At 43.1% G+C, this 18,350-nt stretch overlaps 1 protein-coding gene across 5 annotated transcripts in view; it reads left to right on the top strand.

The window, feature by feature from the left end:
• Nucleotides 1–18,350, top strand: part of LOC110494967 (rho family-interacting cell polarization regulator 1) — an 80,536-nt gene that overhangs the window by 33,094 nt on the left and 29,092 nt on the right. For 2 of the 5 annotated variants that reach the window (XM_021570354.2, XM_021570346.2), the window contains exons 2-11: nt 686–1,095; nt 4,198–4,321; nt 8,379–8,528; nt 8,673–8,751; nt 8,858–8,881; nt 9,069–9,122; nt 11,931–12,080; nt 12,290–12,353; nt 12,482–12,525; nt 15,636–15,761. In XM_021570354.2, coding sequence (XP_021426029.2) covers nt 1,059–1,095; nt 4,198–4,321; nt 8,379–8,528; nt 8,673–8,751; nt 8,858–8,881; nt 9,069–9,122; nt 11,931–12,080; nt 12,290–12,353; nt 12,482–12,525; nt 15,636–15,761 — 852 coding nt within the window. In that variant the 5' untranslated portion in view covers nt 686–1,058. The remainder of the gene's footprint in view (nt 1–685; nt 1,096–4,197; nt 4,322–8,378; nt 8,529–8,672; nt 8,752–8,857; nt 8,882–9,068; nt 9,123–11,930; nt 12,081–12,289; nt 12,354–12,481; nt 12,526–15,635; nt 15,762–18,350) is intronic. The other 3 variants (XM_021570339.2, XM_021570331.2, XM_021570345.2) reach the window with 2 other exon arrangements.

The following is an 18,350-nucleotide window of genomic DNA, read 5'->3' as shown; positions in this document are numbered from 1 at the left end:
GCTGTATTTTGTGGTGCTAAGTGCCTCTCTACTCTTGTACTTTTGTGTTTTTTTTTTAAAGCTTGTTGAACCATTTTGTCTGTCCCCAGTGTTGTTTTTGGAGCCGGCTAGCCCTTCCCCTGTCCCTCAGCTCAGTGTTGTATTAGGGAACTGGTATGCCCTACCACCCCTTCACCCTACCCCCACTGCTGATCATTCCTGGGACCCTGGCCCAGTCCTGTGACCATCTGTTCTGAGTGGTCTACTGTGCCTGTGTTTTTCAGGGCCTGTGTGCCCCAGGGGACAGTAGACCCTGCGTATCTCTGCTGTGTTTGGAATGTTAGAGGGAGACCGGCTGGTTGATAAGGGGTGAAGCCTGTATCTGAGGCCATGTCCGTCCCCATTGGCTGTCCCTTGGCCATGTCAATAGTGCTTTTGTTACTCCAGCTGCACCTCTCTCTGTGGCTGATCACAAAACAGACGGTGTGTTTTCTAACACACTCATTCACAGACTCAACACAAGACAGAGACCACATAAACAACTCCCTTGCTTATAAACACCCAAGATACTCATTTGACCTGCAGGTGTGATATACACATTAAGATGAGAAGGGTGATGCTTTGATGTGCATCATGATGCAGAGGGTGGATCAGAGTGGGTATGATGGAGTGGGTGACGCCTGTGTGCTTTTTTTCCCCCTTCTAGAACTGTTCAGGAACGGGGCCAGCCAGGCAGCAGAACAATGGGTGTAACCATGTCTATGGGCTTCACACCCTGTCCAGCAACACCACACTCATCATGGAACCCGATGGAAGCCTGTAGTTATGTGGCGTACGACTCTCCTGGTTTTATGTTTGTTACGCTCAATAGATTTCCCCATCGTGTGATCTCCCTGTTTATTCCCAGGCTGACCTATCCTCTTCTGGGACAGGTAGGAACCAGGCAGGACAGGCAGGGTGTATTGTTGGGATGGTTGACTCGGTGCACTGCGTGTGGGTGGCGGTGCAGCAAGGTATTCATCCAAGGCTGAGTGAAGAAAGGATAATGTGTCGCTTACCTGTGTCCTGTTTACTACGTGATGCCCATGATGAGAAGGATCCTCTTGAAGATGTGCAGTAAGTGCCGTGTACTACCAGCTGCAAAGGCGTATACTTAAATATGTTTTGGCACAGTATATGATTTGTGTGTAAAGAAATACTAGTGGTTCCTCAAATGTACTGCATATGGCACAGAAACTATCATATGCCAAATATAATTTCCAGTTTATAGTGAAGAGGTGCAACTATGTATTAGTCTCTCCATCCCTCACGCTCCATGATCCCCTTTTTGCATTTGATTTAGCTTGTTTTGCCTCTTTCGGTCTCTGTCCGTATTGAAGGAAAAGAAAATGGGTTCAGTCAATATTCCAGGCAGAGAGCTTTATCTCAGTATCTGGCCTGTTCTAGAGTTTTGTTTTCCTCAACCATCTTCCTTTCTAGAGTTTCCGACTTCAGACTTCCTGTAGAATGTCACCATTTCCTCTGCCTTGGGTTTGGCAGCTGGGTGTCTCTGGGTTTGTTTGTGAGTCTGAGCTGTTTGCAGTAGCACAGTTGACTGATTGATTGTAAAAGGCCTCTAATTGACTTATCAGGGAAATCATCTTACCAGGGATCAGTATGTGATTAAATATACATTTTTCACCAGGCAGACTTTAGATTTCACTGAATTGAGTGAAATATTAATTTTACATATGATATTTACTGTAGTTCTGTTTCGAGCTGTATGACCTCTCCCTCGTCTCTCTATAGGTTTCACGCTCACAGACCCTTCTTCTTGGCTGGGTTTTGCTGAGTGATATGGACATAGATGAAATGCTACTGTAGGGAATGAGTGTTGGGCTATGGGGACTCAATTGGATGTAGTGAATTGTATTGAGCGTAGATGGCCAGCTCAGTTCTGTGTTTTATGACGTGAGGCATTTGTAGCTGTGACTGCTGTTTCCTGTCTACCACAAGTTCAAAATAAACCTTGACTTCCTTCCTAAGGGCCTGAATGCATCTCTGTATCTAAGGAACTCATATCACTGCTGCTGACCAAACAAGACAACACCGATCAAACTAACAGGGCTTGACAAAATCACAATGCTCAGTAGAACTGTGGTTACCATTGACAATAATAATTACACTTCCTCCTGGGGAGAACAGTTGAAATGTATATTTGATTTGTGTGTAATAGGACTGAGTCTGTGTATTGAAGCTAAAATCTTTGTGCTTGAGGTTGCCTCACCTGAGGCTTCCTAACGTCACAGGGCCTGTCTCTCTCTGTGTGGGGCTGTTGTCCCGGTCGGGAGTCCCCAGCGATTTGGTGTGTGTGTAATCTCGTCTCAATCACTCCCTCTTCTTCTCCCATCTAAAAGATCCTTGTTTGGGGCCTGTGTGATGATGTTACTAATGCTGTGACAAAATCCCCAGTGTCAGGGCCTGGTACACCAATGCTCATTTACTCACAATGAACTCTGAGACGCACAGTTTATCTAGATGGGGAAATCTCTCTATTCCTCTTTCTCTCTCATCCCTGCACTACTATCTTCCTTGATACAAGTGCAACATGGTTGTAATGTTGTGCTGTGGCCAGGCACCTCTAGAGGAAGAGCGTGGGTGGTAGAGCACAGAGATAGTGGCCAGGCACCTCTAGAGGAAGAGCGTGGGTGGTAGAGCACAGAGATAGTGGCCAGGCACCTCTAGAGGAAGAGCGTGGGTGGTAGAGCACAGAGATAGTGGGCAGGCAGCTCTAGAGGAAGAGCGTGGGTGGTAGAGAACAGAGATAGTGGGCAGGCAGCTCTAGAGGAAGAGCGTGGGTGGTAGAGCACAGAGATAGTGGGCAGGCAGCTCTAGAGGAAGAGCGTGGGTGGTAGAACACAGAGATAGTGGGCAGGCAGCTCTAGAGGAAGAGCGTGGGTGGTAGAGCACAGAGATAGTGGGCAGGCAGCAGTAATGTGTTTGCAGTCTGCACTGTGTCTCTGTTATCCCTTGATCTTCACTGGTCTTTTGTTTCCAGTGTGGAAATGGTGACACACAGTACCCTCGCTGCTTGACCTTGCACCACAGGAAGAGCGAGGGAATATGGAGGCATACAGAGGATGTGGGGGGGGGGAGACAGGCCTAAAATACAGAAATAGTCTGACTGCCTTTTGACATGTAACATTTTGAGTTGCTGAATGCATTATGGCAGATGCATTATGACAAATTATGGCTTGTTGAAAGTTGGATAACCAAATGAATGTTGACATGTCAGAACATTTGAACCTGTATATTTGCCACACCCTAAAACTAACTGATCTGTCAGATAATTAGACAACTTGCTGGTACTTTTAAACCAAAAACAACAAACTATCTGCATATCACTGTTCATGCAAAAGAGATACCGATAAACATCTCTCCAAGGCACGAGATTAAATGTTTTCTTACATAATCTCTCCAAGAGCTCTCAGGGCTGCATTTACAGTATAATAAGATGCTTTGATGTGAAGAACTGGTATTTGTCCCAGGAGTGTTGTCACGACTCCTACCAAAGGTGGCTCCCCTTCCTGTTCGGGTGGCGGTCGTCGTCACCGACCTACTAGCTGCCACTGATCCCTTTTCCCCCCTTTCTGTTTATTAGTTGCACCTGTGTTTAGTTTAGGCTAATTGGTTGGGCTTTATTTACCAGCCGGCCCGCCTGCTGGTTGTGCGGGATTATTTCAGTGTACGCGTGTACACGGCTGTAGGTCACAGTTGTCTGTGTGTTTGTATTTTGCTGGACTGTTTAAGTTCCCCGTGTTTGGGGCATTTGTTTGGGTTGGCGTTGTTTCACCGTTGTGGTGCATTAAAAGTAGTGCTACCCTGAACTCTCTGCTTCCTGCGCCTGACTTCTTCCTCCACTACACCCCGGGCGTTACAAGTGTGGAGCCCCTGCAGCTTATTAGGGAACACAGTTTGAAAAATGTCCATTTTGATTCATAAGGATAAAGTGCATAGACCTATCAAGATTTCAAGAAATGTGTATTTGAGAATAAACTCATGGCATAATTGAGTTCCTGTGAAAGAACAATGCCAATGGAAGCCGGATTCAATTGTAAAAAAAATTCTGCTCTTCTCATTTTGACATTTTCCTGCAGTGCCTGAGGACAAATTCCAAACTGGCCCCATTTTGTCTGTCACTGTGTAACTTCTAAAGCCTTCCCCCTCTTGTCTCTGCAGGGAGTCCCTCCAGAGCTGTGTCCTCCATGTCCCTTTCCATGCGCCCGTCGCGCCGAGTCCTTTCCAGATCCATCACTAGGAGCCAGTCCTTTGCTGGGGTCAACTCCTACGATAAGCCCTACAGGTGAGGACACTCCCTCTGAGGTCTAGTGTACATTACTGTTAAAAAGCATTCGGAAAGTATTCAGACCCCTTGAATTTTTCCACATTATGTTAAGTTACAGCCTTAGTAACAGTAATGTAACAGTAATTATTTTTCCTCATCAATCTACACACACTACCCCATAATGATGAAGCAAAAAACGTAAATATTATATTTACATAAGTTTTCAGACCCTTTACTTTGAAGCACCTTTGGCAGCGATTACTGCCTTGAGTCTTCTTGGGTATGACACTACAAGCTGGGCACACCTGTATTTGGGGAGTTTCTCCCATTCTTCTCTACAGAGCCTCTCAAGCTCTGTCAGTTTGGATGGGGAGTGTCGCTGCACAGCTATTTTCAGGTCTCTCCAACGATGTTAGTTTGGGTTCAAGTCCGGGCTCTGGCTGGGCCACTCAAGGACATTTAGACACTTGTCCCGACTCCACCCCTGCGTTGGCTGTGTGCTAGGGTCGGTGGATGGTGAACCTTCGCCCCAGTCTGAGGTCCAGAGCGCTCTGGAGCAGGTTTTCATCAAGGATGTCTCTATACTTTTCTCCGTTCATCTTTCCCTCGATCATGACTAGTCTCCCAGTCCCTGCCGCTGAAAAACATCCCCACAACATGATGCTGCCACCACCATGCTTCATCGTAGGGATGGTGCCAGATTTCCTGCAGACGTGCCACTTGGCATTCAGGCCAAATAGTTCAATCTTGGTTTCATCAGTCCAGAGAATCTTGTTTCTCATGGTCTGAGAGTCCTTAAGGTGCTTTTTGGCAAACTCCAAGCAGGCTGTCGTGTGCCTTTAACTGAGGAGTGTCTTCTGTCTGGCACTCTACCATAAAGCCCTGATTGGGGGTGTGCTTCGGAGATGGTTGTCCTTCTGGACGGTTCGCCCAGCTCCACAGAGGAACTCTGGAGCTCTGTCAGAGTGAGCATCGGGTTATTGGTCACCTCTCTGACCAAGGCCCTTCTCCCCCATTGCTCAGTTTGGCCGGGCGGCCAGCTCTAAGAAGAGTCTTGGTGGTTCCAAACTTCTTCCATTTAAGAATGATGGAGGCCATGTTCATGTGGGCCTTAAATGCTGCAGACATTTTTTGTACCCTTCCTCAGAAGGGTGATCAATGGGAACAGGATGCACCTGAGCTCAATTTCGAGTCTCATAGCAAAGGTTCTGAATATTTCTGTAAATAAGGGATTTCTGTTTTTTATTTGTAATAAATTTGCACACACAAAAAAATCATATTTTCCCCCTGTCATTATGGGGTATTGTGTGTAGATTGAGGAAAAAAATGTATTAAATCCATTTTAGAATAAGTCTAACGTAACAAAATGTTGAAAAATAGAAGGGGTCTGAATACTTTCTGAATTCTGTGTATGTATGTATGTGTGTATATACAGTGCCTTGCGAAAGTATTCGGCCCCCTTGAACTTTGCGACCTTTTGCCACATTTCAGGCTTCAAACATAAAGATATAAAACTGTATTTTTTTGTGAAGAATCAACAACAAGTGGGACACAATCATGAAGTGGAACGACATTTATTGGATATTTCAAACTTTTTTAACAAATCAAAAACTGAAAAATTGGGCGTGCAAAATTATTCAGCCCCTTTACTTTCAGTGCAGCAAACTCTCTCCAGAAGTTCAGTGAGGATCTCTGAATGATCCAATGTTGACCTAAATGACTAATGATGATAAATACAATCCACCTGTGTGTAATCAAGTCTCCGTATAAATGCACCTGCACTGTGATAGTCTCAGAGGTCCGTTAAAAGCGCAGAGAGCATCATGAAGAACAAGGAACACACCAGGCAGGTCCGAGATACTGTTGTGAAGAAGTTTAAAGCCGGATTTGGATACAAAAAGATTTCCCAAGCTTTAAACATCCCAAGGAGCACTGTGCAAGCGATAATATTGAAATGGAAGGAGTATCAGACCACTGCAAATCTACCAAGACCTGGCCGTCCCTCTAAACTTTCAGCTCATACAAGGAGAAGACTGATCAGAGATGCAGCCAAGAGGCCCATGATCACTCTGGATGAACTGCAGAGATCTACAGCTGAGGTGGGAGACTCTGTCCATAGGACAACAATCAGTCGTATATTGCACAAATCTGGACTTTATGGAAGAGTGGCAAGAAGAAAGCCATTTCTTAAAGATATCCATAAAAAGTGTTGTTTAAAGTTTGCCACAAGCCACCTGGGAGACACACCAAACATGTGGAAGAAGGTGCTCTGGTCAGATGAAACCAAAATTGAACTTTTTGGCAACAATGCAAAACGTTATGTTTGGCCTAAAAGCAACACAGCTCATCACCCTGAACACACCATCCCCACTGTCAAATATGGTGGTGGCAGCATCATGGTTTGGGTCTGCTTTTCTTCAGCAGGGACAGGGAAGATGGTTAAAATTGATGGGAAGATGGATGGAGCCAAATACAGGACCATTCTGGAAGAAAACCTGATGGAGTCTGCAAAAGACCTGAGACTGGGACGGAGATTTGTCTTCCAACAAGACAATGATCCAAAACATAAAGCAAAATCTACAATGGAATGGTTCAAAAATAAACATATCCAGGTGTTAGAATGGCCAAGTCAAAGTCCAGACCTGAATCCAATCGAGAATCTGTGGAAAGAACTGAAAACTGCTGTTCACAAATGCTCTCCATCCAACCTCACTGAGCTCGAGCTGTTTTGCAAGGAGGAATGGGAAAAAATTTCAGTCTCTCGATGTGCAAAACTGATAGAGACATACCCCAAGCGACTTACAGCTGTAATCGCAGCAAAAGGTGGCGCTACAAAGTATTAACTTAAGGGGGCTGAATAATTTTGCACGCCCAATTTTTCAGTTTTTGATTTGTTAAAAAAGTTTGAAATATCCAATAAATGTCGTTCCACTTCATGATTGTGTCCCACTTGTTGTTGATTCGTCACAAAAAAATACAGTTTTATATCTTTATGTTTGAAGCCTGAAATGTGGCAAAAGGTCGCAAAGTTCAAGGGGGCCGAATACTTTCGCAAGGCACTGTATATATATTACATTACATTACATTACACACGGAGTATACAAAACATTGAGAGCATTTGCTCTTTCCATGACAAATCACATTTTATTCGTCACATGCACATATTTAGCAGATGTTATGTTATGTTATTGTGGGTGTAGCAAAATCCTAGCTCCAACAGTGCAGTAGTATCGAACAAGCAAAGCTTTGGTCTATCCAAAGGGATTTTCTTTATTCCCTGTCAGGTAGAATGGAGGAAAATCAAGGGCACTAGTTATTTATTAATGAAGGTCCATCTACTAGAAACCAGGTCAGAATATGAAAGGAGGAACAGAGAGGAGAATGGAGTGGGTATGCTTGAGTAACATGCACACAAGTTTGTGTTAGAGACCGAGAGCCTCAGGAGATGGAGGAAGAGGAAATTTAGCCGTCTCTTGAAGTTAGAATTTAGCTGAAAAAATAGAGATATTAATTATGCTGTCTACAGTTGTAAGGAATGCATTAACATGAAGCAGTAGTTATGATTCACTTCATGGTTATTAGTTTTATGTCTGGATGAGGGAGTGAAAGGTGTGTTGAGTCTTATAAGATAATATCTTGCGTGAGTTTTTTCAAAGTTGAAGAGATTATGAGCAGGCTAGACAGACTAATGCATTTCTCTTCCGTAGCCCATTGACTGGCCTGTCATCTGTGAAAGAGAAGTCTTGACTCACATTGATTACCTGTTTGATTTTATAAAGTGTAACTTATTATTTTAACTCAGAATGTTATCATTACCCCTGACTGTGCAAATCTTTGCTTAACACAAGTTGCAATAAAATATGCTTTGGAAGGGTGTGTTGGAGATGGGATACTCCATCAGTGTCCTTGCTAGTGAGGAGACATCAACATGTCTTTGGCCTGTTCTGTATGAATGAGACTTATCTCCATGTCATGTTTAAATGACATTGATTCCATTAATTCACCAACAGTCAGTGATTGCAGTGCTGCATTTTTAGTCTTGCCATTAGTAAAAAGTATTGTGTTTATGTTTTAGAAAGCTATCAGCGTTCAGCACCCTGGGGGTCACCAGGAAGCCCTCCAGAGTCAGCAGGATGTTCACCCTCTCTGCTAAATCACCACCGCCCAAGGTGCCCCAGCCTGAGAGGCTAGACGAAGTCTATGAGGCTCTGAAGAGAGGCCTGCAGTGAGCGCGCACACACACACACACACACACACACACACACACAGAGAGACACAGAGAGAGACAGAAAGCACTTTTTCACAATACGTTACTGTCATGCATGCCTGCTCAGACATACAGGAAATTGACATGCCATGTACGTCTCAGGTCTTACCTGCAGGTGCACCAGATGGAGCTGGACAGCCTGAGCCAACAGATGAGGGAGTCCAAGAGGAACTCTCGCCTGGTAGGTACCACCAGGGCTTGAATCTGCCTTAAAATTATGTATGCTCACTTGATCTGGCAATGGATTTTACTGGACAGTATAATAATGTGATCTTGTTCCTCTTCAGGGGTTTCTCTATGAGCTGGATAAGGTGAGTTTGACCCTGTCTTTTATTTTTCACCCACTCCATTGCACAGTAGCACACAGTAATCATATGAGCTTTCACCAAAACAATCAGACAGCTATCCATTGGTCCCAAATTACATTCTATCCATTTATTTTACTTTGAGAATGAAGGCTAGCATCATTTTGAGTCCTTCTTGTGTTTCTTCCAACAGCAAGTAAAAGTGAATGAGAGGTTCATGCGACGGCTTGAGTTCCATCTAAGCAAGGTGAGTCGTGTGTGTGTGTGTGTGTGTGAGAGAAAGAAAATGGGGAAACAATAGTGTGACTGGTAAATACACTGTGTGCTTGTAGAAGTTATTTTTCTTGGGTGTGTCAGATAGGAATAGATGTGAAAAGGTGTGTTAAAGTTATGTAAGCTACATACTGTATGTGAAATGAAACAAGTAATGTTAGGTTTTCATTTGATTACAACTGACCACTCAGAGTATGTCTGTAGCCACCCACACACTACAGCAGGCCTTGCAGACAGACAGGGCCTCTAACAGTGATTATGTGGGTGAGTACCTGACAGGTCGCAGTCCAGGGGTAAGGTCCAGCAGCTTTTGGCTTAGTCACTGTACTTATGAGTGAGTGCTGCTTTCTAGTTTTCAAAACCAACCCTGTGTTTGCGTTGGTGCAACTGACCTTCATCACACATGCACACACAGTATGGCTGGGCGTGGTTAACTGGCAGGGGGTGGCCTCAGGCTAATCTCACATTCCTGGATTGTTTTCTGAGCGTTTCAACCCTCCTGAGAGAGCAGGACACTGGCAAGGCTGCTAACCCGACACAGCTGCCGCAGCACAGGAACACCTCCGTCTTCTTCCTCCTCCTTATTTTCTTCCTCCTACCTGTTTGATGTTTGACTAGTTTGTGTTTTACAAGCGGGGTTTGCCTTTGGGAGCCTCTGACCTCCTAGCAGTCAAATGTCACAGCCCATCACCTGGATAAGGAGAGCAGAGGTTTTTTAAATGTATTTATTTGAACGTAAACTTAACAAGTTGTTGACCTGCCCTTCCTCTTCCTGGCGACTGAGTTAGGCTGATTGCCCCTCCAGAAGGAAACGCCATTGATTCGTTTTTATTCTGAAGGTTCCTTGAGCTGTCTGTTGCCGTTATAATCATTGGCCAGTACAGAGAATTAAGTAAAACCACAAGTCCAATTCCCTTTCTCCATCCATGTCTAATTTAGGAAAGGGGCAATTTTAGCTAGTTAGCCACCGGAGGACAATGACACAATGAGTTATAACAATTCAAGTTGATTCTGTCATTGACGTATGCTGTCAATGCGATTTGATAGGAGTGACTCAACTGGCTTCCCTTGACACTTCTTTGGTGCGCCAGGATTTGGTTTCTTCCCCCACCACACCCAGTCAGCTACGCAGGGGAGCACTTCTGCTTTCATCATCACATCAATGGAGAAGAATTTAGGGAATGGGAAAACCAACCCTGCTGGGTGTCTGCAGTCATATCTTGTTAAATATGGGAATTTTCCGATAGCCGTTTCACCTACAGTGCATTCGTAAAGTATTCAGACCCTTTGACTTTTTCCACATTTTGTAACGTTACAGCCTTATTCTAAAATGTGTTAAATTATTTTTTCCTCATCAATCTACACACAATACCCCATAATGACTCTGGTTTCTCTTCATTACGCACAAGCTTTTTGCCTTTTTTTTTTGCCTTCAAAGAAAAACATGTTAGAGAAAAAGCAGGTCCACACCACATTGGGTGAGGCGGGTTGCAGGAGAGCATTTTGAAGTAAGGGTTTAGAAAAATATATGCAAAGAAAAATATATATACATGGGACACGACAAGACGAAGGACAAATACGTCTGACTGCTACGCCATCATGTTAATGAGAGGATAGTCTTCAAACCAACATGTTGAGACCGTGTTCAGAGAGGGTCATCAGGAAGGCAGGTATAGAGTACTGTTGTGTTAAGTGGACCACGTCAGGTGCACTACAGGCCTCTGTGATCGTCACCAAATGGAGGGAATGTGACCGAAGAATATAGAAGATGGCGATGCACCCTCTCACTCATAAAACATTTCCCAAGGAGTCTACTCTACTCTAGTGAATGGAGCTCTCATGGTGTTTGTTTACTAATTCATTCAGGCTTGCGGGTTGGCAGCAGCTCAGTGGATCCACACAGTCAGTGGGCCTGACATGCTGGGTCACTCACTTTGGTGAATCAGGGTGTCTGAAAGTGGGCATCTTTTAGTGAATGAGGCACCGAGCTGAAAGCGATGTGCACTGATTCAGAAAACCAGGACAAAGTCAAAACACACAATACCACACTTCTCCTGTGACCTGAAAATAATGTGTGATGTTTTTGACAAGGTGAATGCAAGTTTAATCTATGAGAGTCTGCTACAATGTTATTTGATGGGACATGCAGACAGTGTTTGTTTTTTGTGTGTCGGTGGTTGTACTGTATCTTTCTGAGATTGTCAGCATTTGTCACAGGGAGTGAGTATGAATGTGTGTATTGTATTGCCTAAGTGCTTTAACTGTTTCCTGTCTCCCGTAACAGCTAACAGTTCAACAGCTGCCTCCCCAAATCTCCTGGCGGATCAATAAAATGTTGATATATATACAGTACATATGAGATGTGTGAGGAAGTCGTAGAGCAATAAGGTGGCCAACAGGACGCATAGTTTCTAACTTGTGTTTATATTTGTGTTTGTGAGGCCAGTGGAATGTCCCCATCTGGACTCCCACTGCATTGCAGTTGCGTCTTCATTTTACAGACACTTTTTTCAGAGGTCGTGAAATTGTCAAGAACCAAGGGAAGGATTATGGTGCAATTACATGCATACGGGTTCCATGATGATGGAAATGGACCGTAGAACTAAATGGATTACTATTATTGAAAATGATTTATGAAGAGAGCTTTAGGGTGTATTTTTGAATGGTTGGTGAATAAAATAAACAACAAAACTATAATATACAGTGGATATACAGTAATTGAATAACCACTGTAAGGGACAAATTAAATGAACCATCCATAACTGTGTTTTGTCCTCCTCAGGTTGACGAGCTGTATGAGGCCTACTGTATGCAGCGCCGGCTGAGGGATGGTGCCAATAAAATGGTGAAGGCCTACACAGACTCCCAGGGCAGCCGCGAGGCTAGAGAGAGCCTGTCTGAGGCCAACAAGGGCTACAAAGAGTACACAGAGGTGAGGGGTGTGAGAGGGGACTGTGGTCAATGATGGAAGGAAGGGATGGGGAACAGGGTAAGATGGGCAGGGAGCTGTGGATAGTCAGTGTCCTAAAATGGATTTCAAAGACTGCAGGGTAACCTGACTAAGAATAGGTGTTCTGATATTAGTACTATGTTTGTAGTTTTGACTGCCTGATGTCTTTGCTTAACGTTCACTCTTTGCAGAACATGTGCATGTTGGAGAGCGAGCTGGAAAACCAGCTGGGAGAGTTCCATGTGAAAATGAAGGGTACGTTTTAGCCAACTCCTTCCTCTTCCCTGTCTGTTGTGACTCCAGACTGTGTTGGTCTATTTCAATCACACTGTTGCGTTGTTAGTGTTTGTATGAGGCCTTGAACCTTTTTGTTTGTGTTGCAGGTCTAGCAGGGTTCGCACGGCTGTGTGCTGGAGACACATATGAGGTGAGTTTCTCTCTCTCTCCACTCTAGCATGGCTGCCCCAGCATCATCATTCCTCTAAGGCTAAGCCTTAGACAATAAATTGCTGTTGGAGGGAGTGGATATGCTACCAGTGGCGACTGCTGAATGGCTGAATACCAGGGGCGTGAGGAGCTTGGTGTTAGCTTTATAAATTGTCTAAAAGACATCTGTGCATTTGAACAACCTTGTAAATGCACGTATTTCACATTTGCATGTCAAAAACCGAACAACCTCTGCTGCATAAGCTGCCACTGTTTTGAACAGATTATATTATTTAGAACTAGTACACCAGGGAGAACGCAACGAGCTTTTTTAAATTGAACCTTTATTTAACTAGGCATGTCAGTTAAGAACAAATTCTTATTTACAACGACGGCCGACCCTGGCCAAACCCTTACCCGAACAATGCTGGGCAAATTGTGCAAATTGTGATACAGCCTGGAATTGAACAAGGGTCTGTAGTGACTCCTCTAGCACTGAGATGCAGTGCCTTAGACCACTGTGCCACTCAGAAGACCAGTTAACCCACTGTTCCTAGGCCGTCATTGATAATAAGAATTTGTTCTTAACTGACTTGCCTAGTTAAATAAAGGTAAAAAATAATAAGAATTTTAAAAAGCATGCCGACACATTAAGTGTAAACACATTATCTAACTGGGGTAGCTAGCTCACATAATGTCACAAAGTATGATGCGCTAGCCAGTTAACTTTCATTCTGAAATAACCTCATATTTCCGAGTTACACATATTAGTTTAGAAAAATGTGAAATTGGCATGGGAGCTACAGTGGCAAAAAAAAGTATGTGAACCCTTTGGAATTTCCTGGATTTCTGCATAAATTGGTATCAGATTTGATCTGGTCTTCATCTGTCACAACAATAACAAATAACACACAAATTATTGTATTTTTCTTGTCTATATTGAATACAGAATTTAAACATTCACAGTGTAGGTTGAAAAAGTAGGTGAACCCCTAGGCTAATGACTTCTCCAAAAGATAATTGGAGTCAGGAGTCAGCTAACCTGGAGTCCAATCAATGAGACGAGATTGGAGATGTTGGTTAGAGCTGCCTTGCCCTATAATAAAACACTCACAAAATTTGAGTTTGCTATTCACAAGAAGCATTGCCTGATGTGAACCATGCCTCAAACAAAATAGTTCTTAATTTTAGGTCTTCTGAGATTTGTTACTTTTGTAACCCTTGTACTTTTGAATCTCTAAAAACCTTGATATTCACCAGTCCACGGTAAGACAATTTGTCTATAAATAGAGAAAGTTCAGCACTGTTGCTACTCTCCCTATGAGTGCTTGTCCTGCAAAGATGACTGCAAGAGCACAGCACAGAATGCTCAATGACGTTAAGAAGAATCCTAGAGTGTCAGCTAAGGACTTACAGAAATATCTGGAACATGCTAATATCTCTGTTGATTAGTCTACGAAATGAGAAACACGAGAACAAGAATGATGTTCATGGGAGGACACCATGGAAGAAGCCACTGCTGTCCAAAAAAACATTGCTGCACGTCTGCAGTTTGCAAAAGCTCACCTGGATGTTCCATAGCGCTACGGGCAAAATATTCTATGGACAGATGAAGTTACAATTGGGTTGTTTGGAAGGAACACACAACACTATGTGTGGGGGGGGGGGGGGGGGGGAGAGAAACATCCCAACTGTAAAATATGGTGGAGGGAGTATCGTGATTTGGGGCTGCTTTGCTGCCTCAGGGCCTGGACAGCTTGCTATCATTGATGGAAAAATCAATTCCCAAGTTTATCAAGACATTTTGCAGGAGAATGTTAGGCTACCTTCTGGAGTGGCCCAGTCAGAGTCCTGACCTCAACCTGATTGAGATGCTGTGGCATGACCTCGAGAGCAGTTCACACCAGACATCCCAATAATATTGCTGAACTGAAACAGTTTTGTAAAGAGGAATGTTCCAAAATTCCTCCTGACCATTGTGCAGGTCTGATCCACAACTACAGGAAACATTTGGTTGAGGTTATTGCAGCCAAAGGAGGGTCAATATGTTATTAAATCCAAGTGTTCACATACTTTTCCCACCCTGCACTTTGAATGTTTATATGGTGTTCAATAAGGACATGAAAATGTATAATTGTTTGTGTGTTATTAGTTTAAGCAGACTGTGTTTGTCTTGTTGTGACCTAGATGGGGGGGGGGGGGGGGGGGGGGGGGTAGAATTGACCAGGCTTTTTTGACCTACCAGATCCGTGATGACAAGGTTTTAGCTAGTGTATCCCTCTGTCCTTCTCTTCTTGTTGGATGTAGTTGACCGGTTAATCAGGTCCCAGGCTCCCATGACTGATGGGATTGATTGATTTATTTTGAAGTTCATTTTAATTTGCTTTAGCGCCACCTGTACCTGAGAGCAGATTTAGTCTCATGTGCGGAAGTAAGCCGTCTGGCACGAGAGACTCATTGGACTAGAGCAGACCCAGGGGTTCTGACTCAACGGATGCAAATTTGAGCGTCCCAGGACGGTTCATTTACTCATTTATTAATGTGGGGCAGTAAGTAACTGAACAGCTTGTATTGAACAATATATATTTTTGAAACAAGAAAATGTAGACATTTCCACACTTTTGAGCGTTTAAAATATAATCCATGAATTATATAATATATTTTTTAAATAAAAAATACTAACTTTGACCAACAACAATCACAAGCGGGGTGCCACCCCTAACGCCCTAATGGGCGGGCTGCCGCTGTATGCTACAGTAGCATGGCCTCTTAGCTGGGCTGTCTGGGGGGATTAGCAGGAGGAACAGGATAATTGGAAAAGGAAACGCTTTAATGTGTCAGCACTGCCTCTGTCTAACATGCATAGATTTAGTGATGATGGACAGCATAATCGATGGAGTGAGTCAGTGGAGCGCTGCGTTTCCTCCCTGGGGTGAAGGCAACTATAAACAGAACCTCCAGAGTTTGGCTCAACTTCAGCAAAAACACAAATGACTCAGCAATGACTTGAGAAAAGGGAAATGTGTGACGAGCAAAATGTGAGTGTCTGGCTCATTTTTGTATCTGTCTGCTATGCCTCCTAGAACCTAAACCTGACCTCTGACCTTTTAGATCTTAATGAAGTATGGGCGGCAGCGCTGGAAGCTGAGGGGAAGGATTGAGATCAACTGCAAGCAGGTGTGGGACAGCGAGGACATGGTCTTCCTGCCTCTCATCACAGAGTTCCTATCAATAAAGGTACAAAGCAGAAATTCTTGCCTAAAACATGCACGCACATGTGCATATAGGCACATGAAGACACACACACCCACAGACTGTCAATCACGTTCAGAGAGTCACATCTGCGTGTGAAGCAAAGACACTTGAGGTAATGGACATAACAGCTCAGTGAAAGGAGAGCAGCTGGATATCGACTTGTTTTTCTCCCTGAATGATTCCATTACTTTGCCCAATGTCACAGGATAGGAAAGTTAAACTGAGGGGGTCAGGAGACATGGATCTGTCTGAATTTCCATACAGGATTTACCCCAGTGTTTTACCCAAAACAGTGGGGTAAATATTTCTGTTTCCATCTATGCGGGCTGGCACCCATGTCTCACTGGGCCATGGCTCCGACGGACCTGCTCTCACTTGGGGCCAAAGCCAGGCCACTGGTACTGTTCAGCTAGCATTTACAGTTGTCCGAAGTTAACATACACTTAGGTTGGAGTCATTAAAACTCGTTTTTCAACCACTCTACAAATTTCTTGTTAACAAACTATAGTTTTGGCAAGTCGGTTAGGACATCTACTTTGTGCATAACACAAGTAATTTTTTCCAACAATTGTTGACAGATTATTTCACTTATAATTCACTGCATCACAATTCCAGTGGGTCAGAAGTTTACATACGCTAAGTTGACTATGCCTTTAAACAGATTGGAAAATGCCAGAATATGTCATGGCTTTAGAAGCTTCTGAAAGGCTAATTGACGTCAATTGGAGGTGTACCTGTGGATGTATTTCAAACTCTGTGCCTCTTTGCTTGACATCATGGGAAAATAAAAAGAAATCGGCCAAGACCTCCACAAGTCTGGTTCATCCTTGGGAGCAATTTCCAAATGCCTGAAGGTACCACGTTCATCTGTACGAACAACAGTACGCAAGTATGAACACCATGGGACCACGCAGCCATCATACCGCTCAGGAAGGAGATGCGTTCTGTCTCCTAGAGATGAACGTACTTTGGTGTGAAAAGTGCAAATCAATCCCAGAACAACAGCAAAGGATTGGTTTAAATATTAAGTTCTGCTTTTCTGATGTATCAAATACTTATGTCATGCAATAAAATGCAAATGAATTACTTAAAAATCATACAATGTGATTTTCTGGATTTTTGTTTTAGATTCTGTCTCTCACAGTTGAAGTGTACCCATGATAAAAATTACAGACCTCTACATGCTTTGTAAGTGGGAAAACCTGCAAAATCGGCAGTGTATCAAATACTTGTTCTCCCCACTGTATGCAAATAATGAATTAATAGTTTTCTTGTTTTTGTTTTTTTTCAAATTCCGTTTGGTTCATTTTAGGGATGTCCATGATAGCAATGACAAGTTTCAAGTTGATAGGCCACTGTGGAGTGGATTTACAGTGATTTAAATTAAGATGGAAAATCTGATTTTAGATTCGTCAATAACTCGGCCATCTTTAAACCAATTCCTTTTCTCAAGCTGAGACATGTACCATGGGCCTACATTCCAAATGTGGTGTCATTTGGTCCTATGGTTCATTAGAATAAAAAAATGTAAAAAGTATATATTAGCATATGTGCTAATATGCATCTACTGGTATAGTGTGGCCGTCTTTGAATGCAGCAGTGCTATTTTCTGAAACTCTTTGGGATTTTTTAAAATATTTTTTTTACTCTGCTGCTACTCACTGTTTATTGTCTTTGCATAGTCACTTTACCCCTACTTACATTTGCAAATAACCTTGACTAACCTGTACCCCTGCACATTGACCCGGTACCCCCTGTTTATAGCCTGGTTATTGTTACTTTTTTATTATATTTTTTACTGTAGTTTATTTAGTAAATCATTTCTTGAACTGCATTGTTGGTTAAGGGCTTGTAAGTAAGCATTTCACGGTAAGGTCTTCAGCTCTTGTATTCGGCGCATGTGACAGACCAAATTTGGAGTAAATCAGACTTTTATTCTGAGAAGAATAATGAATTATTATTTTACGCATTAGCGTTATATAGTCAGTGAATTGTTCATATGTTCCTTATTGTTTAAGATGTCAATGCCAAACTCAACATGGTTCATCATGGTTATGTCTTTGATGACCCAAAAAGTAAAGTCATTAGGCCTTTGTGAAGTGGATTTACGAAGGATTTAAATGGACACGTAAAATCCTCAGCCATCTCCTGGCTTTTCGCGAACTAAGTTAAGAGATATGCCATGGGCCTCCTAACTAATAACTCATTTGGTGTTATTTGGACTTCATTATTGGGTTCATGCAAAGTTTTCCCAAGTTTCCAAGATGGAGGAAAATCTATCCTGATGGACCTTCATGGGTCCTTGAGGCAAATTTGTTCAGCATAATGAAAGAGACCTACATACAAAGTTTCAAATCCCTGGGTGAAATGGAAATGAGAGTTTAAGTGAGACTAATTAAAACAGTGCCACCCAAATGCCAATCGGCATCAGTCTTCTTGACCAAGTTACCCATGGCCTCTAGTTTCTGTGGAAATTTGTGGAATCTGTGGAAATGTCTAATTTGACAATCTATGCTTGAGTTATTTGACCAAGTCAAGGAACATTTTAATAATAAGAATTCAGACAATAAC

The sequence above is a fragment of the Oncorhynchus mykiss genome, chromosome 2 (genome assembly GCF_013265735.2).
Source record: "Oncorhynchus mykiss isolate Arlee chromosome 2, USDA_OmykA_1.1, whole genome shotgun sequence".
NCBI classification, from domain to species: Eukaryota; Metazoa; Chordata; class Actinopteri; order Salmoniformes; family Salmonidae; genus Oncorhynchus; species Oncorhynchus mykiss.
Note: the sequence above shows the minus strand (reverse complement) of the source record. Positions and strands in the feature narration are given on the sequence as shown.